General features: G+C 40.4%; 4 protein-coding genes across 4 annotated transcripts; 2 read left to right on the forward strand and 2 right to left on the reverse strand.

Moving 5' to 3' along the window:
* The first annotated feature begins 1,423 nt into the window (after nt 1-1,423).
* LOC131008982 (transcription factor TCP9) lies at nt 1,424-3,283 on the forward strand. The gene is made up of 2 exons (XM_057936143.1): nt 1,424-2,749; nt 2,833-3,283. The coding sequence occupies exon 1, from the start codon at nt 1,658-1,660 to the stop codon at nt 2,747-2,749; it is 1,092 nt and encodes a 363-aa protein (XP_057792126.1). The 5' UTR covers nt 1,424-1,657; the 3' UTR covers nt 2,833-3,283.
* A 4,580-nt stretch (nt 3,284-7,863) lies between these two features.
* On the reverse strand, nt 7,864-14,008 carry LOC131008906 (phospholipase D gamma 1-like). The gene is made up of 11 exons (XM_057936014.1): nt 13,594-14,008; nt 11,499-13,327; nt 10,755-10,871; nt 10,224-10,418; nt 9,823-10,071; nt 9,603-9,671; nt 9,366-9,513; nt 9,123-9,271; nt 8,826-8,996; nt 8,527-8,724; nt 7,864-8,374 (listed from the first exon to the last, which is right to left on the reverse strand). The coding sequence occupies exons 2-11, from the start codon at nt 13,260-13,262 to the stop codon at nt 8,081-8,083; spliced, it is 3,354 nt and encodes a 1,117-aa protein (XP_057791997.1). The 5' UTR covers nt 13,263-13,327; nt 13,594-14,008; the 3' UTR covers nt 7,864-8,080.
* Nucleotides 14,009-14,137: 129 nt separating this feature from the next.
* Nucleotides 14,138-17,053, reverse strand: LOC131008919 (subtilisin-like protease SBT1.1). The gene is made up of 2 exons (XM_057936037.1): nt 16,683-17,053; nt 14,138-16,535 (listed from the first exon to the last, which is right to left on the reverse strand). Exon 2 carries the CDS (start codon nt 16,525-16,527, stop codon nt 14,224-14,226), a length of 2,304 nt encoding a protein of 767 aa, XP_057792020.1. The 5' UTR covers nt 16,528-16,535; nt 16,683-17,053; the 3' UTR covers nt 14,138-14,223.
* A 460-nt stretch (nt 17,054-17,513) lies between these two features.
* On the forward strand, nt 17,514-20,749 carry LOC131008959 (CRS2-associated factor 1, mitochondrial). Its single transcript, XM_057936107.1, has 5 exons — nt 17,514-18,208; nt 18,958-19,085; nt 19,319-19,544; nt 19,631-19,758; nt 20,161-20,749. Exons 1-5 carry the CDS (start codon nt 17,638-17,640, stop codon nt 20,377-20,379), a joined length of 1,272 nt encoding a protein of 423 aa, XP_057792090.1. The 5' UTR covers nt 17,514-17,637; the 3' UTR covers nt 20,380-20,749.
* Nucleotides 20,750-21,303: the final 554 nt, after the last annotated feature.

The following is a 21,303-nucleotide window of genomic DNA, read 5'->3' on the forward strand; positions in this document are numbered from 1 at the left end:
TAGTTTTATAAGACATCTTAACCAAAGTGGGTAATTTTGTAAGATAACTAACCAAAGTGGGTACTTTAAATTCCAAACCCCCTATTTAAAATATTATTAAATGATGATAATAATTTTGGGGGGGAGTGGAGAGGTATCTTGTACGGAATTATCGATGCGTTGGTAGTCCAAACATTTAAAACAAGGGGAAAAAGAAAGAGGAAAGAAATGTGGGAGTCCCACAGTAATAAAAACCATAGCCCCAAAGGTTACGCGAGTGGGGGCCACTGAAATATGAAGAGTCCCTATCCAGACCAAACCATGTGGGGACCAATTGCGAGAGAGAAAAGTGGGCTAAGTGCCACGGCCCCATTCTCTGTGGGCCCAACTTACTACTCTAGGCTCTACAACATTCATACCTATTCCCATGGACCTATGGTAAAAACATATACACACACTCACACTCACACTCACATACATAGATAGGGCCACCACCCCTCCACCACCACCATGGTCCACCACCTAGAGCTGGCGTCCACCACCACCGCGCCCCCCAAAACCCACACTCTTCTTTGAGGGCCCCCACCCCTACTTTAATTCAATACTTCTACTCTACTCCTTTCTTTTTTTAAAAAAAATTTAGGGTTTGATTTGTCAAATTCGACTCAAAAGATTATTGTATTTGTAAAATCCTTATTGTTTAGAGGTAAAAGTATTTTTCCTTACATCTTGCGAAGCTTGAACAGTATTGTTTTTTGTGTTGTTCTGTGAAATTTGAGTACTTTTTTTATATGACAAAAGTTTCTCATTTTATTCATTTTTATATTTTTTCACCTACCACACTTAACATATAAAATATTAATTTCTTAAAATTCGTGCTGAAAAGAAATTGCTCAAATTTTGCAAGAAATAGGAAGTATTTGAATATGTGGGTGTATTGGTAGAATTAATGATAAAATATGTTGGGTATATGAAATAGAGTTAGCCATGAATTCCCAAATACTGATTCATTTTGTTAGACACTATGGCCTTTTATGAGAAATAAATACCATCGAGCAAAAAAGAAGCGGAGATGGGATAACAAATTAATTACATAGATCTCATTAATTACATAGTAGGTTAACTAACTATTAATTTCACTAGAAGATTTTTTATTTTATTTATTTCCTTTTCTGGTTGTGGGGTAATAAATATGGTTATTGGATTTAAATTGATGATTTGCTCATATAGTAATATTTTTCAATTTTACACACTCTTGAAAAAATTATTTACTCACAATCACAATGAAGTTTCAAAGAATCGATTTTGTCGAGTAAACAATTAAAAAGAATATCCATTCCTGTTGAGAGTAAACTCAAAACATCAAATGGACCCCACATAGTCTACATGTTGGTCCATGATGTATATATCTGGCTAACAGCCGTTAGATTTCCACATCAAAAAGAAATTTTTATAGAAGAAATAAGTAAAATTTTCTTCTGAAAAATTACTTTTACCGAATCAAGTACGACTATTTATAGTCCCCACAGTTCATTCTTTGAGCTAGTTTATCCTTCCAAAATTTCCACATCACATATTTTTTATGAAACCATATAGTATTCAATTTCTTCCGCCACCCGCTTTCTAGATTTTATTAAAAAAATTTCCCCTAATCTTAACCTAATTTCGATTTAATCCCATGGCTTCAACCCAAAACAAAGATTTTCGGGGCGATTACAAGGAAAATCAACCCGATTCCGACCGCGATTACCATAATCTGAACTCCTTTCCGCGGCCGCAGGTGACGGCGGCGCAGCCACTCCGCGTGGTCATGAAGGAAGAGCAGCCGGATACGGCGGACGAGAAGCCGGCTCCGCCGCCGCTGGTAGTATCGCAGCCACCGGTGAAGAGATCGTCGACGAAAGACCGCCACACGAAAGTCGAGGGGCGCGGCCGCAGAATCCGAATACCGGCGACGTGCGCCGCCAGAGTCTTCCAGCTCACGCGAGAGCTCGGCCACAAGTCCGACGGCGAAACCATCCGTTGGTTGCTCGAGAAGGCCGAGCCGGCAATCATCGCCGCCACCGGCACTGGAACCGTCCCCGCCATTGCCATGTCAGTCAACGGCACGCTGAAAATCCCCACCACCACCACCCCTACCACCACCACCTCCTCCTCCGCAGCCGCCGCCGACGATCGTAAACGCAAGCGTCCGTCTAACAGCGAGTTCATCGACGTGAACAGCTTCAGCTGCTCGCCGGGGAACTCGTCCGCCGCGACCACCACCACCGCCACCGCCTCCGCCTCCGCTGCCACCAATAATTTCGCGATTACAAATGCTAATAATTACGCAATTATTTCGAGCAACAACGCGTCAATCTCAGCCCCACTCATGTCAGTGATACCAATTCCTGCCGTGTGGGCAATCCCTACGGTTACATCAACGTCGAATTCGCAGTCTCCGACGTTTCTCATCATCCCGCCGAATCAAACGACGCAGGTCGTAGCCATCCAACCGGGCGCCGCCGCGATGAACATGACGCCGGTAGTCAACTTTTCCGCCGCAGCGAGGCCGATCTCCGCATTCGTCACCGCCATGCAACCCTCAACCACCGCCGAGCCACGCGTGGCACAAATCATGCAGGCCGCCGCCGATTTCCGCCCCAAACCTAATCTACCGAGCTCGAGCAACAGCTCCGCTGCGGCGAAGAAGTCTCAGATGCTGAGAGATATTTCATGGGAGATTCACGACAAAGAGTTCCCATCCGCAGCTAAAAATTCACGAATTTAGGTCATATTTCGAAACCACCTTCTCCCTCCGCGATATTTATTCCTCCATAAAATTAACATAAACGGGTCTAATCTACTCTGCAGATCTCACCAAAAATCTCTTCAACAACGAACTATTGAGGGCATAGCTCGGCGGCGGTGGCGGTGGCGGAGGAGGAGGAGAGCTGCGCACGTGCGACGGCGGCAGCGCTCCCAGCTTCAATTGGGAGAAATTTTGTTGCGCCGGGGCCCACGGGTGTGGGGCACGTGGTGGACCCCAGGGGGGAGGGAGGCGGCCGCCGTGGTGGTCCCGGATCTTGGGCTAGGTTTAAACAGAGAAAAAGTAGGGTGGTGGGCTCCGTTAGACGTGGCCGTTAATGGGCTTCTGAATTTGGTGGGCCTTCTATTATTATTTGACGTGTTGGGTGGTCCATTTTCCGTGTTTTAATTTTAAATTATTAATCTAGATGGTTAGGGGTGATAATTTTGTAATTATATATCAGCTTTGAAGGATTGATTTTAATTTTCATTAATTCACGTGGCCTTTATTTAGGTATCTCGGTAATTTTGAGCTTGTGCACTTTGCATTTACAATCACATTCTCTATGTTGCTTCTTGAGACAAAAATAATAATGTTAAGATTCTTGTATGGTTCTCGTATAATTTATTTGGCTTGTGAAAGGCTTTTACTATTTTATTTATGCAAAATAGCTAAGTGATGTAAAGCTAACAAAAGAATATTCTTATTTGATTTCGATCCACGAAGGGAGATTGTCAAAGAATTTGGTAGCATTTTAGTTGAAGTCAAACTTCGGATATAGAGAGAGAGACGAAAGCATAATGTTAATTGAAAGATATATTATCTTTTCCCTCGATATTATAAAAGAATTTCTAGTCTGTAAGTTTCTCTCCTCGATTTTATACAAAAAAGGATCGTGCAGATTGTATCAGCAAGAATTTAATTGACGTTCAAATTCCATCTTAATTTATCTGAGTTATATACAAAGACTAAGAAATTAGTTTATATTAAGGAAAGTCTTTTGTGTCAGATCATCTAATAAGTGAAAATTCAAATTCAAATATTATCACAATATTAAGAGAAATATACCATTAACAACATATTTGAATTCCAATACTAGTACCGTCTAATTATTTTTTTTATTTCTTTTTATATGCCACAATATTTTGTGAAATAAAAAATCATGAAAGTTGTAATTTTTTTTTTTTTTTGTCATTTTTATAGTGCCTTAATTTTTTAGGGACAATTCTAAACTTGAGATAGTGTTCAAAAGTGTGTAGCATTAGCAGTATGGCCCTTAGTCAAGGGACCATGGCTCCATAATTTGGTGGAAAAGTGAGGACACCTCTTAGGTAGGTGGTCCACATTAAAAGTGGGTTTGTCCTAATCACTATCATTATTTTATTTTATTTTCATTTAGAATATTCAAGTTTTATTTGACTTGTTTCGGGAAGTGGGTGATTTTCCTCCTATTTACTATTGAGGTAAATTTAGATGTAATTATATATTGTGTGCATTCAAGGTGGACACTTGGACTTGATTATTATATGGATAACTTATCCTTGTCGCGCAACTTTAAAATAAATATTTTTAGATTTTTGCCAAGTAAAATATACTATATCGGTGCAGAAGCTCAAGAATACATTGTGGCTTGTTCTATATTTTAGGGTCAGTCATAAAGGATTTGGATTATTCATTTGTGAATCAAATTGTTAATGGAAGTTGGTAGGTTTTATGCTTTTATTTTAAGATACGTATTTTAATTAGTCTAGTTGTAGTAATAGTTAGCTATTATTCATTACTTTAACCCCATAGATAATGACACAATCACACAAACATAGATTAAAATAATAGTACTAAATGAGTATTCATATTTTCTTATTTTCTTTTTTATCCGTCCACCAAATAAATATGCATTTTTTTTGGGTATATTTATCCCACATAATCCACTTACAGTAAAAATGAGCCTCTTATTCCACTTACACATATTTAATCAAATTTTTAAAATTCATGTCACTCCTACATGGATACTCATTTTGTGGACGAGGGGGAGTATAACATTGGTCGTATGAATCTTACTTTTGCAATTATACTAATCACTTTTTAAAAAAATTAATTGGGAAAATTGTGTATCCCTCGTGCATGTACATTACTCTAGCTCTGAATTCATCTTCTAACCAAATAACGTTAGCATTTAAGTTCTATTTGAACTTTAGATATGAAGGTTAGATTTGTCGCGAAAAATTGTGGTTTGCAGAATGTGTATAACAAGTAGTAGTAATTCAGAGTGGAGCTATTTTCGGATAAATAAATAAATAAAAGAATAAATATTGAATTTTGAAATGAGGGCCTGGCCCATATGTATCTGTAGCATGGCCAGAGAGAGAGCCCGTGAAAAACGTGGTCCACTTCAAGTAGGGCCCATTCCAGCCCTCCCAATTTCGGCATTTGGGCATTTCCAAAGCATTAACTCTTCTGCTCACTTCTGCCACGTCAGAGAATTAAATGGTAAATAATCCCACAAAAAAATTTCGTTTTTATTTTGGTTTGTTTCATTGAAGATGATCCATTTTTAATTCTTTAAAAATTATAAACCTTATTATTTTTATTTAATTTATACATTTTCTTTAATTTTCGTATAAAAAAAGTGAGTCATGTTTTGAAAAAAGTGAATCATGCTTCCTAAGTTGGGAGTAATTGAGAAAATTAAAAAGAAAATCGGAACTATCTTAATTCTTAAACTTGATAAAATATTATGTCCACTTTATCATTTATTTTACACGTACCAGGCACTATATGCTCACATCACACTATACTTAAAAAAAAAAAAAAAATGGTGTGCGTCGGATGTGTGTTGGCCTAGCTTAATCTTAAAGATTTTGATTCGAGTTTGCTATGGCACACTCTTTAAATTTATTTATTTAGTTATTACTACTAATTTTTTTTAAAAAAAAATATGTACGTGTATTGGTCTAGCGATAAAGTGGTTAAATGTCTAAGGTCAAAAGTCTTATTTGAATTTATCGTTATACAATCTTTAAATTTATTTATTTAATTATTAATTTATCAAAAAATATAAAAATATATTAATATCATGTTTGATAGAATATTTAAGATAATTATTACTCATTTCATCCCACTTTGGTAGTCTTCTATTTTTTGGTTGGGATGTCCTAAGATATATAGTCCACTTTTAAAATTTAAACTACCATAAAATTTTCTTTTACTAAAATAATCTTATTTAATATTATGATATGTAGAATAATAAATAAGGGTAAAATAGAACAATTACATATAAATTATAATTTCCAAACAACATTAATAATATTTTCTTAATATATTTGAGAAAGTAACGTGGACTATCAAATTAAGTGGAATGGATAGAGTATTTATGTAAAATTTCAAATTCTAAAACACTCATACTATAATTTCTGGTTATTGGTGTCTAAATGCACAAATTTTGTGTGTATTCTTATTTTGCACAAACTTCATGTGTATTTTGAATGAATTTAAGCATTGTTGCAATATTTTCACAAATTGAATACGGTCAAAATTGAATTTAACTCACAGTGGTACTTACGCAATAATTAAAACGATGTCGTTTTGATAAAATGAAGCCACATCGACTTTAAGTTAGATTCAATTTTAACCAATATCTAATTTGTGAAAAAAATAGGGTTAATTGCCGCAAAATTCAAAAGCTTTTTGAAAATTCGCGATATTCTCATCAACTTCAAAATCGGCGTATGAATACATGAATTGAGAATTCGTTCTTAATGTTCCCAAAATTAAAAAATCCGGCGAGATGACATGGCAAATACCCATGACATGTCAATTTCATGCCAAATCAGCTATGACATGTCATTTTTTTTAATTTTTTAATAATTTTATTTATTTATAATTAATTTAAAAAAAATAAAAGTCATCTTCCCTAACCCATCCCCAAACACCCCCCAAACCTACCCCCTTCCCCAACCGCCGGCGCCACCCCAACCACCACCTCCCAAACACCCGGCCTGCAAACACCCCAAGCCCACCTCATTCCCCAAACCCCGTCCACCTCCTCCATCTACCCCCATCCCCACCCATGTCGCCGCCTCATCCACCCACGCCGCATCCGTCCACCTCCGTCAGTCGCCTCTTTTTCTCTCCATTTCCGGCTCGTCAACAACCCTCGCCCAATTTCATCCCCATTTTAGTTTGTGGATTTGGGGATTTGTTGATTTAGGGATTTTTGGATTTGGGGATCTAGGGATTTTTTGGTTTGTTGTACGTGTATGTGGAGTTTCCGTCCACAGCGGTAGTGGGAGGAGCAATGGCGGCGGCAACTGTAGGGGTGTTTTGGTCTAGCGGCGGTGGCTATTGCTGCTGTGAAAATTGATGTGGAATCGGCGGCGGCGGTGGTGGAAGTTGAGGTGGAATCGGTGGTGGTGGCTTCAGATGGGCGGTGGCTTGAGATGGGTGGCAGTAGGGGTGTTGTGGTCTCGGCGGCAGTGGTGGTCTGGTGGCTGGAAGTCCGGAGCCCGGCAGCGGTGGTTGGAATTGAAAATCAAGATTTTTTGTTTTTTTTTTAATTGTAGTTGGAAATTAAAACGACGTCGTTTTGATTAAAACTAAACGACGTCGTTCCTTTGGCCGGCCGACATCGCCACGCTGGACATTCCGGTGTCCATGTCAGCTTCAAATTGGGGGGATTTTTTAATTTTGGGAATATTAAGAACGGATTCTCAATTCATGTATTTATTCGCCGATTTTGAAGTTGGTGAGAATATCGCGAATTTTCAAAAAGCTTTTGAATTTAGCGGCAATTAACCCAAAAAAATATAACAATTTTTAAGTCTATATATTTATTAATAACTTACAAAGTTCGTATACGAAAGCAAAATATACCCAAAATTCATATATTTGTATCAATAACTCTAAAATTTAATTAACGTTATTATGAAAATATAATATAATAATGCTATATTAGATTCTGTATAATATACTAGACTCAGATTTTACTTTATAGAGGGCCTTATGTTTGAAGTAAATGAAATATTAGGACATATATATACTTTATAGAGGGCCTTATATGTATGCCACAAAAATTTCAAACAGTGGGTAACATCAGTCGCTCATCACCAATTTCCACCTGTATATATCATAACTCCAAATCTACAATGTACATAATGCTTTACAAAAATGGTAGAAGATTCATAACTTATTTAACTCCCAAAACATATAACAACAATAAAGGGAATGCTTCACCTTGCAGAAACCAAAGCAGCCAGTTGCAGAGTTAAAAGAATGGCACTCCCCTTGAAACAATTTAGTTAGAAAGCAGCAAGTAATTTATATGGTTAGGTTTTCCTGTATGGCAAGGAATGATCCCACAATGTTACCTCCAACATCTGGGAACGTTTCGAAACCATGGAGGGGCTTCACCTTGCCCTTCCGGTCGACCTCCACCGGATATTTTATTAGGTGGCCCCTCATCTCTGATACCTGAGGGGATGAATACTGTTCCCAGTTAGCCTCCCCCAACGACCTTACACGTCTCACGCACTCCAAGGACTCCGCTCTCGTGAAGCATTCCTCCAAAAACCCGACGTGCTCTGCCCATAGAGACATCCTGTATCCATATATCTGCCAAGACATGGTATTAGATAGTGCAAGGTAACCAAGATCTCGATGAGGCACACTCCAAACGAGAAAAACGTAAACGGTGTAAAACTTAGGATGTGTTCTCCTTGGTTGTAAATTTATTATGTTTTTGAGATTTGGTTCGACGGTTTTACCTGTCCTTGAGGACTGGATAGTCTTTTTGCCCAGGTGTGGTGAGGTTGATACGCTCCCATCGCGATCTCTGTGTCTCGAGTGCCCTCCATCGATCGTTGATTGATGTTTGCAGACCCCAGGATTACATACTCATCATCAACTATCATACCTTTTGAGTGAACATAGATCATGAATCGGCGACTTTTCCGACTGAGCCCCTGAAACGAAAGAAATTTCACATAACCGAGGTCTAAGTTATCTCTGTGTTCGTGCAATGGAGTTATGAAGCATATTTGGTTTGTGAACAACGATGGAGTACCTGAGGATTGTTTGCTACGGGTTGATTATCGGGGGCCTCGCCTGCATCAAGAGCCTCGCGGTTGCCAAGGCAGTAAAAGTTTAAGTAATCTTGAGGCGTGTAAGCATCCTCGAGCCCCACCTCGACCAACGCTTTGTATATTGTTTCGTACATCATTTGCATTGTTTTGTGCTGGAAAAGAAAAGCCAAAGATGTTACCATAGAAACCTATCATAAACTAGAGGCTGAATTAGCAAGATCGTCAAATAGCACGTTGCCAAAATAATACAAAAGCATAGATCGATAACCAATATTTACCTGCCAAAACAAAATCCTTTGTGTAGCAGCCCCGGTTGGATTGCCCTCTGGCCACATTGGAATGACAATATAAGCTGCAAACCTCTCGTGTGCTCGGATTTTCTCCGCGATTTTTAGGGCGATTTCCATTGGAATCAAATTATTAGCACCTACACAGATCACAAATTGCTTTTAATGGGAGAGGCATAAGCCTACTAAATTTGTTGGGATTTCAACACATAGCAAAAGAAATATAGCGCTTACCAACATCCTTGTATTGGCTCCAGTTGTAAGACGATCCGATGAAGTACTGGTTCTCAATGTAAATGAAATGTTGGGCGGAGCGAATAGCCTTTACATATGCCGTGTGTATGCTCATATCTATAAGAACGTTCTTCCCGCAAACCAAGTTCTGTTTTCGAAAGAAATACTATTCCTTTTAGTGAAAAAAGTTTCAGTGAACATTTGATTAGATTGCAACTAATCTATCTTTCAACTCACCCGGTGCGTAGCATCTTTAGGATCCTTTGGGAAGCCTTTGACAGAATTTGAATCGATGGAACGGAACACCTGAAAATTGCACCAAAGCAGGACAAAAATCAATTGCAATTGGATCTTTAATTTTGGTGACAAAAGTAAACAACTGCGAATATTTCCTTAGTCCTCTCCTCGTAAAAGTCAAGGATGAAATTTGACGTATAGCTCGATAAGATAAGTATACCTGCACATGCCAACCTTCAGGGTCATTATCACTGATACAAGGAGCATCAGTCAACCCCAATATCTCAGGCATCCTTTCTATTCGAAGCAAAGCATCATCGTACGAAATCTTCAGCTTTTTTATGCCATGAGGCTTTGAAGCCTTCAGCCATCGCTCCTCGAAATTACACAGGACATCGTACGCTGCAGGCCCATCAATTTTACAGTGCAAATCATGCCATGGTTCTCTTGGACAACCGGTTGTACTACCCTGCTCATGTAGCAACTCAAATCAACAAAAAGACAAAGGCAATGCAGTCTGCTAATTCTTGACTTCTATTAAAGAGGAATTGCTATATCCTTGAAAACAAATCTAGCATGCCCACAAAAAAGCATGCAACGGATATAGGATGAAGGAGTTACCGCATAAGTCGGATTGTGATAATCATCTGAATGCGAAGTTTGCAGTGTTCTGAATAGAGGATGGCGTGGAGTATCATAACGCCCGTCACATAAGTCTAGTCCTCCTAGAAAAGCAATTATTCTTCTTCTGTTATTTCCAGCATCAGCGTCCACTATCACAGTTTTTTGATGGTGTGTATAAATGACTCCAACTTCCTAATCATGAAATTGTGAGAATTAAACACCCATTCTCCAAAAAAATAAAGAATTAAATACCAAGATATATCATAAATTTACAAATATAAAGTAGATGGCTCCAACATCAAGAGACTGAGGTTCGAAGGATATTTGAAACTCAAATTTCCACCTTCAACTTAAAAACCAAACATGGAAATTATAGTTAAAAAGATAAAAACATATTATTGACAGCCAAAAACGTGCATGTGCATGAAGGAAGAAATCTAATTATTTTTTGGCATGAAGAAAATATGAAGAAAGTGAAACTTAAGCTGAGAAAAAGGTAGAGAAACAGTGATCCATCTGAAACCATACCCTCTGCTTCATCCAGCTATGACGCTTTCCAGCCACTCGAGGACAAAGCAGCACTTGAACAGAAGAATGTTTAAAGAACCGGCGAGTTTCTTCATCGTGAGTTTGCATGACCCCATCCTGAATACAAACAACAATAGAATAAGGATCTCTAGGAAAGTGAATGAGGAGACAAATTTGTTAAACCAGAAACTACCTAACCAAACTGTATAAAATTACATTTCTCAAGGATTCAACCATGACTACACGTTGGAAAATTACAATTTAGTGAGCATGTTGGAGATAATCAAACTTCAATGTAATCTTGTTGATCAACAGCATGTATAGCAAACAGGCAAAAAATGCAAAGTTGGGTTAAAAAGATTGGAAAACTCATATCACAGATACATGTACCTTATTACGTACATAAATATTGCAAAATCAAAATTGTTCCTGTATCCTTCTAGCTTAAAAGAAGACAGTGAAGGATGTTTCACATATATACTAATCATGTATACTTGCTAAAATCTGATTACAAACAAAGCTTCATTTGCAGTTTTTGTTTTTACATACATGAAGCTGAGGCAGGAAATACACCTGACTATCTGAACTCATAACAATGTTTTAACATTTCTTGCAAGAGTAGAATGGCGATAATCTCGTATCATGCTGACAAATGATAAAAGAAGCTATCACATTCTCAGATGATGTTGACATGTAACTTCAAAGTGCAGCAATCCAAATGTTTAGTATAATGCAAGCGCTTACCGTTTTGTATCCCAATATGCTTCTTGATGTAGGGTCATCCCATATCAGAAGCAGCACTCTAACTCCTTCCTGCGATTTCGACCTCAGAAGTTCGCCCAATGTGTAATCAGAGAGAGAATTATCATCCCTAATAAGTCTAACTTTGTGCCAGATCGACCATCCAGTTATATATATCAGGCGTCGAGCACGGCGTATCGCGTCAAAGATGTCGCGCCAACATTGCCCGTGTACGTATTGCATGCCGTTTCCGAGCGTCAGATTTGGGAGGCATCCTTCGGGTACATGAGCATCTTGATAAAGAGTCACTCTACCACCTCTCCTGAGAGGAAAATAAGTCTGAGGAACTCCAATATAATCGGGGCCGGCTCCAATACCATTGTAGTATATACTCAATTGCTCGATTGGAGTATACTGTATCGAAAGACTCAAGACGGCTCCAGCTTTGCTAGGCTTTCCATTAGCACTAAGGATTGGGAAAAATCCCTTAATTTCCTCTCCTCCATATATATGCTCAACTGGAATAGACACCGTTCCTATATACTGAGACCCAACAACATCGTTATCCTTCACAACAAAGTTCACTTCAGCAGCATTATGAGCTACCGGAACTGTAAAGTTCTGCATCCAAACAGGATTTTCGTCATTGCTTATAACATAAGTCCTTGCAAAAGTGGCACCTGCTACGGTTATGGAGACGTACGGATCACTTGTAATCTTACTTTTTAGTTGCCCTTCAATCTTGGTGCTCAAGTTGCCAGGCAACTTGTCAAACATATCCCCTATTGTTTTGTGGAACATATCCATGTTTGGGAGGTTCTTCGCCTCATATATACAAATATCTAAGTTCCCATGCAAGAGCAAAACCTTTAGAGATGTTTTAGAAGGTGAAACCGGCACCAGCTGCATATTATTATTATCATAACTCGATGAGTTGGGACGAGACTCCATCTTGCCCGAAGAAGATGTCTCCCACCATGAAAATCTGTGATGATGCCCGTGTTTACCCCCAGATCCAGTAGTAGTAGTCATTGGCAGAGGTCCTGAGTGAAACTTTTGAGGACCAACAACGGCAGCTGCAGGGGCCGGAGGGGAAGCTGGTACAGAAGATGGCCTCGTCTGAATCTCAGACAAATGCATGTTTGCCAAGTGGTCATCAATAGGCGGATAAAGTGGAGGGTGACTTGAGGAACATTCGTCTGAGTGAACTGAGTGAGCTGAATCACCTACAGGCGGCAATAAACTACCCTGGTGATGGTGATGGTGATGGCTGGAGTGATCACTGGGGGCTCTAGGAGGAGTTTCGGGGTGAGCATCTGGAGGCTGCAACCTCCCGGATGCTTGATGGTGGAGATAATGAAACGAGCCATATCTGAAACTACCATATGTCTCAAAATTAGGCTGAGTAGGAGCTGATGATGATGGAGGAGGAGAAGACGAAGGAGCTGGATATCCATGATACGGGTAAGCGTGTGAACTATAATCTGGCGCGTGGTGGGGTGCTGGGGGAGGCAATGATGACGTTGGGGCACTTTGGTATGGATAACTCAGAGGCGGAGGGGCATAGGGGCTCTGATAATAAGGATATGCCGGATAGGCCGCGTATGGGCCGGCAGGCAGAGGAGGATAAGCAGGCTGTCCACCGGGATTAGGAGGCGGATACGGGCTAGGTGGAGGGTATTGGTTTGGCGGCACTGGCCCACCGGCGTAGCCGTAGGCCGGATTGTAAGGGTATGGAGGTGCAGGGTAATTGTTCTGGTTCTCCATTTTGCACAATCAAATTACTTCTTCCGATTTCTTTCTATACAAGCATTGAGATCAAATTTCAAACCCTAGAAAACACAGAAACACACAAGACATTCATCAAAAAGGGCCTCTCCCATATGAATTCAAGAATGATCTCTCCATCATGATACAACAACTACAGCTAACGAGTGATGCAGATAAAGATTGTATTTTTATAGATGCGAGGATTGATTAAGGACAAAACACTGAAAGAGGTGTCTCTAATTTCTCCAAAAAATTCACGAATATTCAAGCTAGAATGCTGAAAATTTTGATCTAGAGGGAGCGAGACGAAGAGGAAGAAGATTTTTACCTTTTAATTCGGGAATCTCTTGAGAAACTCTGGAGCCCGACGGAGAAATTCAAACAATGCGAAATCAGCGCGTTACGCAAAAGAATCCCAATATCTATCTGTTTTGATGGTAGAAGATTCAAGCAAAATTCAACCTTTTCACAGACTATTTCATGAGATTTTGATGATTCGGAGTTACATAGGTAATGGGTTTCAGAAACACGTGGAATTATCTGATTGGCTTATGCACAAACAGAAACACGTTGTTTCCCTTTGTAGTTTTTCCCTGTATTTTTGTGTCGGTTTTTCCAGTTATGAAAGAAGTTTCATCGTATGAAATACGAAATCCACTGCCAAAACGAAGTCAAATCTTTCTCGAATGATTTTATTTTGTCTATTGAGTTCTAGAAGGTTGTTGCTTGATCAGCCATGAAATCGATCTGGTCACCTACATTTAATCTTATATTATACTACTAAATATAACATTTACAAAATTTTATTATATGCATTAAGACACCAAGAAATCATGGTGATCAAAATCTTATAATTACTTGGGATGCTTGAAAATCACAGTTATCAAATTATCATAATCTTGAAATATAGATAAAACAACATAGATTCTTGATAATGAGAATTTGTGTGTTTATTTGATTACAGCCAAGTTACTGCAATAGGACTTGTAACAGAATGCTTGTCCGAAACCCACACAAGAGAGCCGAATGAGAAGTTAGCGGACACACTCCCTTTTGCAATGAAGGTCACTTTGTAACTTAGCTTCTCTCCAATCTTCCTAAAATTCAAAACTCGAGGTCGAACGATGATCGATATCCCTTGGGGTTCCGACACTTTGACAGCATAACTGCTGACAGGAATGCCAACGTTGGTTACTCTTCTTTTGTATGTTGCTGTGGTGTTTTTAGCAGCGCTGTTGAATTGGGCTGCAAAAGAAGGGTAGTTTAGGTCTCCGGTTAGAAAACCAGAGGCATTGGGGCAGGTGACATTCCCTCCCAAAAAGAGGCCTATTTGTGTGGAGTTGTAGCTTAGGCTGCACAGGTAGGTGAGGTAGTCTTTGGTGGAGACATCGTAGATCAGCCCCGGATCAGCCGCCTTCTGGGGGCTGACGTGGCCTGAGCCGAACGCGAATGGGGTGGCGAAGCTTGAGGCGGCAGCGTCTGCTATTGGTGAGCCTTGGGAATCAAGAATGTAAGCAGTTGTCATCATTGCTGATTTGATTGCTGCAGCTGACCAGTTTCTGTGCAGAGATTTGAGTAGTGCAGCTAGGCCACTGATGTGGGGGCACGACATGGAAGTGCCCGAGACGATGTTGAAACGAACGCGTCTCCTGTCGCTTGTGAGCTCCGTGGGGCTTACGTTTGGTGGCCATGCTGCAAGAATGTTCACTCCTGGTGCAGTGATGTCTGGTTTGATGATGTCTGGACCGAAGAGGCTAGGCCCGCGCGAGGAAAACGCGGCCACAACCGGAGCTGGACTGTTGTAGACTGTTCCTTGAAATGTGATCACAGCAGTTGCATTGGTGGTGGAATTTGAGTAGATTTTGAGAGCCTTGGCTGCTGCAGCTCCCAGCGATGTAGCAGGCAAGACGTGGGCGTCGGCTAGCAGTTCCTCGCCTTGATTTTCGCCGTTTGCAAGGATCATACCGGCTCCACCAGCCGTCTTCACTTGCTCCCCTTTCTCAACTCTGCCGTTGATCCCTCTGTCACAGATGACAATCTTTCCCTTCACTAGTTTTGGGGAGAGGGAGTTGCCGGTGCAGAATTTAGCACCACGGCCGCCTGCAGTGTCACCATATGCCAAAGGCAGTGCCCGTGTAGGAGCCTTCCCCGAGTAGAGTGATGCGCCACGGAGAATCTGGCCATCACCAAGCTCGACTCTGGTTGGGAAAACACGGTCCGTGTAGCTTGCAGCAACGGTTGCAATCCACGGTGCAGTGTTGCTAACGGAGGAAGCCGAGGGGCCTGAGTTGCCGGCTGAGGCTGAGACAAACACTCCCTTTTGAACTGCACGGAATGCTGCGATAGCTATGTTGTCCGTGTAGTACGGCTTCGACCCACCTCCGAGCGACAGAGACAGCACATCCACACCATCACCCACTCCTTGATCCATTGCAGCTAATATATCAGAGCTTGCACATCCCAGTTGGTAGCAAGCCTTGTATGCTGCAATTCTTGCTGTGTACCTCATCCCAGCTGCTGTTCCTTTGGCCAGGCCTAGAAAGCTCGCCCCTTTCACAAGATTGCCTCCTGCAGTCGAAGCAGTGTGCGTGCCGTGGCCATTGGAATCGCGAGGGGAGCGATAGTCTAACGTCTCATTCACCCTCCCAGCAATGACCTCATACCCTTTGAAAAAGGCCTTGGCACCTATGAGCTTCCGGTTGCACTTTGAGGCCGCGAATTTGGGGCCCGCCTTACATTTCCCTTTCCAGCGAGAGGGCACCGGTGGCAGGCCCGTGCCACGGAAGCTGGGGTGCTCCGGCCATATTCCTGTGTCGACCACTCCAATGATCACATCAGAGGCCAGATTCTCAGCATCCCACAACCCCGTGCCCTCTTCTAGGCCAAGAAAATGAGGTGAATGAGTTGTGTGAAGGTTGTATAGTTCATCCATGGTGGCAGAGAGGAATCCATCAGCTTTGACTAGAGCTTCAAGATGCTGCTTTGTAAGCCTTGCAGAGAAACCAGAAATGGCATTTTCGTATACATAAAGGAGCTCAGGAGACGACGTTGGTTGATCCAGCTTCTCCTCCTCTCCTTCTGTGTCTACATTGATGGATTGAATGATTTCTTCGTACCATCTTCTCACCGTTCCAACAGAGACGTCTAAAGCTCTCATCTTGGACTTGTCCATGTGAACGACGTATGTGTTTGAGTCCGTGACAGCATAAGAAGCTGCAAAAACCTCCAGAACCAGAACTAGGAGGAAGATCCTTTGTGTCATTGCTGCTCCTGTAGGAAATAAACAAAATATCTGAATAAGCAAAGATTTTTAGCATCATGTCTTGAGCAATTTAAGGCATTCAAACAGATCACAGACAAATATTAAAGGAATTTCCCTTTTTCTTTTCTGTGGCGCTGTCTATATAATTAACATACCTTGATTTAGCTGGTTATATTGCTGTCAGCAGCTAAGAATCACCAACCACAACATCAAGAATCACAGTTTTTGCAGTTCTTTGTCAGAAACTTTGTGCTTACACTCATACTCTAAATGGAAAGAGACATTTATAGACGAGGCTCGTAAGCTAAGGCGTGCGAACCCCATCACTAATGCACGCCCTGTGTTAGAACAAAAAGGTGCAGTAGTTTGATGCTTGTGAAAGTGTTGACAGCAACTTTATCAAACACAATATCTTAATCATGCCTGTGAAAGGTAAGGGGTTTGCTAATTTTAGCATAATCAGACATCCTAAATTCATCGAAAAGTAGCATTAAAAGAGATGGTTAGAAACAATGGAAGGCCTCTTGCAATCATGCTATGTAGTGGTGATATGATCAGAGTGGACAAAATGGACCAGCAGCCATCATACTAGCCTTGCTTCTACTTAAAGGCATCCATGAGTTTCCTCATCAGTAGTTTTAATGGATCGAAAAGGCGATCCTCTCAATTGTTTTATGCTCTTTTTTCTTCCTCCTGTAGTAGTGAGGTTGGACCAGTCGACTTCAACTTCATCACCACTCCACAGTAGAGTTGGAAATTTGATCTTATGATTCTTTGAGAAATGTCTCTGTTTTGCTGCTTAAAGGTTTCTGGCATTGAACAGTTTTATGATGGATGTTGTTTCATTTTGTTCTTGCACAATTCTTGAAAGCTGCAGTGGTTTGAGATTATCCTCATCATTTGCAGCAGCATTTCTTACAGCAAATTGGGCTTCTTTTTTCTCACAGTTGATTATACTTGGAGGTTATTAAATGAAATATTGAAATATCATTGGTAACTTTAAAAGAAAAAACTAAATAAAAAAAGAAAATGGAAAGAAATTAGAAAAACAAATTCCTAAAACCCTATTCTAAAACCCTCGGCAGTTGCTCCAATGGTGTAACGAGAAAAATGGCAACCTGTCTCAGCCGTCTCCTTCGCCGCAAAACGCCGCCGGAAATAGCTGTTTTCTCCACGCGCCGCTCTCTCTCGACAAACACAGCCTCCTCCCCTTCGAAGCTCCGCTCCGAGTACAACTTCATCTCCCCTCCCTCTCTCCACCCGCAGCCCCCCGATAAGAGCTCCAATTTTCAACCCAAACCCGAATCCCGGACCCGGAAAAGATCCAAACCCCCTTACCGCCCGCCATCGTCACTGGATCGGCCCGACCCGCAGATCAGATCCGAGCTGCCGTTTGATTTCCGGTTCAGTTACACAGAAAGCAACACGAAAGTCCGGCCCATCGGGCTGAGGGAACCGAAGTATTCGCCTTTCGGGCCGGGCCGACTGGACCGGGTATGGACCGGTGTCTGTGCCCCTGCTGTGGACCCGAAAGTGGGGTCTCCCGGAGTTGATGGTGAGTTGGAGGAGAAGAGGAGAGAGATGAGAGAGAGAGTTCAGGGTGTGCCTTTGACTAATGCTGAGAGGAAGGCCATTGTTGAGAGGTTTCAGAGGCCTAAAGTCAAGATGCAGATTAATTTGGGTTTGTTCAATTTCCAGTTTCTTCAAACTTTTGTTTTGCATGTGTTTGTTGAAATGCCCTAATTGATTCGTCTCATTCTTCATTTCTGTGAAAATGGGATGTGATGTTCTTGTTAGAGCTGAGCTGTTGCGAATAAGAGTTTTTGTGCGAATTATGAGCATGGTTAGGAGAAAGTTTTGAATTTTCACAGGAAATGCAGGATTGAAATGGTGTCCCATTTGATTAACTTGTTTGAAGAAGAGTTGTGTTGCGAACTTTTTGGTTGGTATAAATATGAACTTAATGGCTTTGAGATGTTCCTAGTAATAAAAATTTGTGTTCCTTTCTGATACCAATAACTTTTAATCTCTCGAGGAAATGTATGAAGCTGATGATACTGGGTTGATGGAAGCATAGTTCTTGAATTACTAGGTGTCCGGTGTCATGATATTCTGATACATTAAATAACAGGGAGCTCTGTTTTATGTAATTCAACAAATCAAATGGAAAATTTCTATGCTTGAGTGATGCGGTATTTGGTGAACTGGATGCCTAATGTCATATCTCTATGTGGTTATCTTTGCATGATCAGAAAGAAATAAGCACCTCCATAATGTTTACCTGGGTCGCGATTTCATGACCTTGCTTGGAAAACTTTGGCTGAAGAATTTTAGCTGATTTGCAATATTAAGAATTACTGAATTAGTTTGGGTTTATTTTAGGACAAGTAGCTGAACTTTTTGATTGTGCTTTCATGTCTCCTTCTATAGGGAGGGATGGTTTAACACACAACATGCTGGATGTTATTCATAATCACTGGAAACATGCTGAAGCCGTTAGGATAAAGTGTATGGGAGTACCTACTGTTGATATGAAAAATATATGCGCTCAGTTGGAGGTATTTTCTTTTTCCATTTGACTTCGTTGCAGTTTTACTGTTATTGAGGTAGGATAGTGCTCGATGGAGTTTGTTTCTATTCACAATCTTGTACTTATAGAACCATGAAACTATCTCCATTATTACATGGATTTAAATCTTTGTTTTGCTGTTCATGAACCTTAGCTTCAGCATTGTACTAACATTGTTATAATTTTGGTTTTACTTGAAGCTTTTTTATGTGTTAATTCCAGGACAAAACATTCGGGAAGATTATCAATAGGCACGGTGGCCAACTTATACTTTATAGAGGTAGGCATTATAAGCCAAGCAAAAGGCCCGTGGTTCCACTTATGCTGTGGAAGCCTCAAGAGCCGGTGTATCCAAGGCTTATAAAAACTACCATTGAAGGCTTAAGCATCGAGGAAACAAAAGAGATGAGGAAAAGAGGGCTATCCGTCCCTGCCTTAACTAAACTTGGTAAAATCTCACTTCAACATGTGTTGATTTACAAATTATTAGGATGATCTTTTCTGACGTATGAAACTATGAATCATCTGTGGCAGCTAAAAATGGCTATTATGGCAGTCTTGTGCCCATGGTTCGGGATTCTTTTCTTTCTGATGAGCTGCTCCGGATAGACTGTAAAGGCCTCCCGAGAAGTGATTACAAGAAAATTGGCTGCAAACTGAAGGTAAATGCTCTCTTATTGACTGAAGTTGGAAGTGATTTCATACCATTATTCATTAGTTGTGGTTATTGGAAGAATATATGCAAGTCAAGCCGGTAGCTTTCTCCATTTTATGCCTCTTGAATTGTGCTGTCATTTCCACATACTTGCTTTTACTATCAAGAAAGGATATAATGGAGCATCTAACTGCTTAACTAGTAATGTATTTCTTAGTCCTTTAAGGCTAATGTGTTCAATATTTAAGGCTTTCTTCTTTTTGGGAAACTTTGTTCTCTTTCATCTTTGTAGCTTCTAACGACAAGGCTGCAAAGTTTGGATTGCCTAGTGAATGTTTCTTCAATTTCTTGATTCGATCTAGCACCTGACTGCTGCTGTAACCGGTGCTTGCTAATTTTAACGATGCAGGACTTGGTTCCTTGCATTCTCGTTACGTTTGAGAAGGAGCAGATTGTCATATGGAGGGGTAGAAACTATAAGCCAGCAGAGGGGGGTTACTTCCTCACAGAGAGGGAATCATTCGACAATCCAAGCGATGATGCATCAGATGAGGCACGTGGAAACGAGAGTGCTGACTATGAGCAAGTTGGGGCCGGTTTTGATTCCGGTGATTCGGATGATGAGTAATGAACACAAACATGATCTATTCTCCAAGAACCATGATTCTCCAACCTCAGTGATGAAAGATGAGCTAAAACGGCAGATGGTAATGAATTTTTCCAACACTTACTAAGAATCTCTCTCTCTCTCTCTCTCTCTCTCAGAGAATGATGCACACAAGTGAAGAAACACAGATGCATTTTACATTTTGGGTGCAATGATCAGATAATGCACTGCACATGATCTGTTTTGTTAGATTGGTGAGATAGTATATAGTATCTATCGATCTTATAGTATAATGTTATTTTTATATGTATAGATACTAGATAGTAATGAAATTGACTATTTTTATGAAGACAATTTCAAGTATATATATATTGTATTTTTTGCTTGTGCACATAGCTTTACTTTCCAGCTTTTTTTTTTATATATGTTGTTGATTGAATGATGGCATCAATGATGGCTGTGGTGTGGATGACTTAAGCAGCGTGCCTAAGCTGTGTTATTAATAAAAATTAATTAATTCTTTCAACTTGCATAATTTGTTATCATGATTATTATTATTTGGTATCTGAAACCCAAGAAAGAGTATGAAATATTGATTAATTTTAGGAAGCGTAATCATTAGCAGAGGTGTCCTTGTCTCGTGGGTCTGAATCATATTGGCAAAATTTGCTTTTTGGGGGCATGAAATGATTTCAGTTGTATAAATTTGAATTGGATGAGATTAACATTAACATGAAAAATGTGGAAGTGAATTTGAATTGGCTTGTTGGTGGACAATTTAAGACTAATAAGATAAGATAAGATGCCATAGTAAGTAATTTTAATTTCTAGTGTGAATTAAATAAGAGAGTAATTATCAAAAGTTAAATGTGGTGGGCCAATATTAGTCGGCATAGAAATAATAAAAACATGTGGGTCGATGAGGCAGCTCCACTCGGACATTGC

This window comes from Salvia miltiorrhiza, chromosome 2 (genome assembly GCF_028751815.1).
Source record: "Salvia miltiorrhiza cultivar Shanhuang (shh) chromosome 2, IMPLAD_Smil_shh, whole genome shotgun sequence".
Classification (NCBI taxonomy): Eukaryota; Viridiplantae; Streptophyta; class Magnoliopsida; order Lamiales; family Lamiaceae; genus Salvia; species Salvia miltiorrhiza.

What these genes read in the sequence shown, in the direction of transcription:
- LOC131008982 (XM_057936143.1), top strand. Translation starts at nt 1,658, where the DNA reads ATGGCTTCAACCCAAAACAAAGATTTTCGGGGCGATTACAAGGAAAAT.
- LOC131008906 (XM_057936014.1), bottom strand. Translation starts at nt 13,262, where the DNA reads ATGGAGAACCAGAACAATTACCCTGCACCTCCATACCCTTACAATCCG. An exon ending in GCATATTGGGATACAAAACG is followed by an intron (nt 10,872 to 11,498) that starts GTAAGCGCTTGC and finishes GTTTGTATTCAG; the next exon opens with GATGGGGTCATGCAAACTCA. An exon ending in CTAAAGATGCTACGCACCGG is followed by an intron (nt 9,514 to 9,602) that starts GTGAGTTGAAAG and finishes TTTCGAAAACAG; the next exon opens with AACTTGGTTTGCGGGAAGAA.
- LOC131008919 (XM_057936037.1), bottom strand. Translation starts at nt 16,527, where the DNA reads ATGACACAAAGGATCTTCCTCCTAGTTCTGGTTCTGGAGGTTTTTGCA.
- LOC131008959 (XM_057936107.1), top strand. Translation starts at nt 17,638, where the DNA reads ATGGCAACCTGTCTCAGCCGTCTCCTTCGCCGCAAAACGCCGCCGGAA. An exon ending in CAAGATGCAGATTAATTTGG is followed by an intron (nt 18,209 to 18,957) that starts GTTTGTTCAATT and finishes CTCCTTCTATAG; the next exon opens with GGAGGGATGGTTTAACACAC. An exon ending in CCCTGCCTTAACTAAACTTG is followed by an intron (nt 19,545 to 19,630) that starts GTAAAATCTCAC and finishes CATCTGTGGCAG; the next exon opens with CTAAAAATGGCTATTATGGC.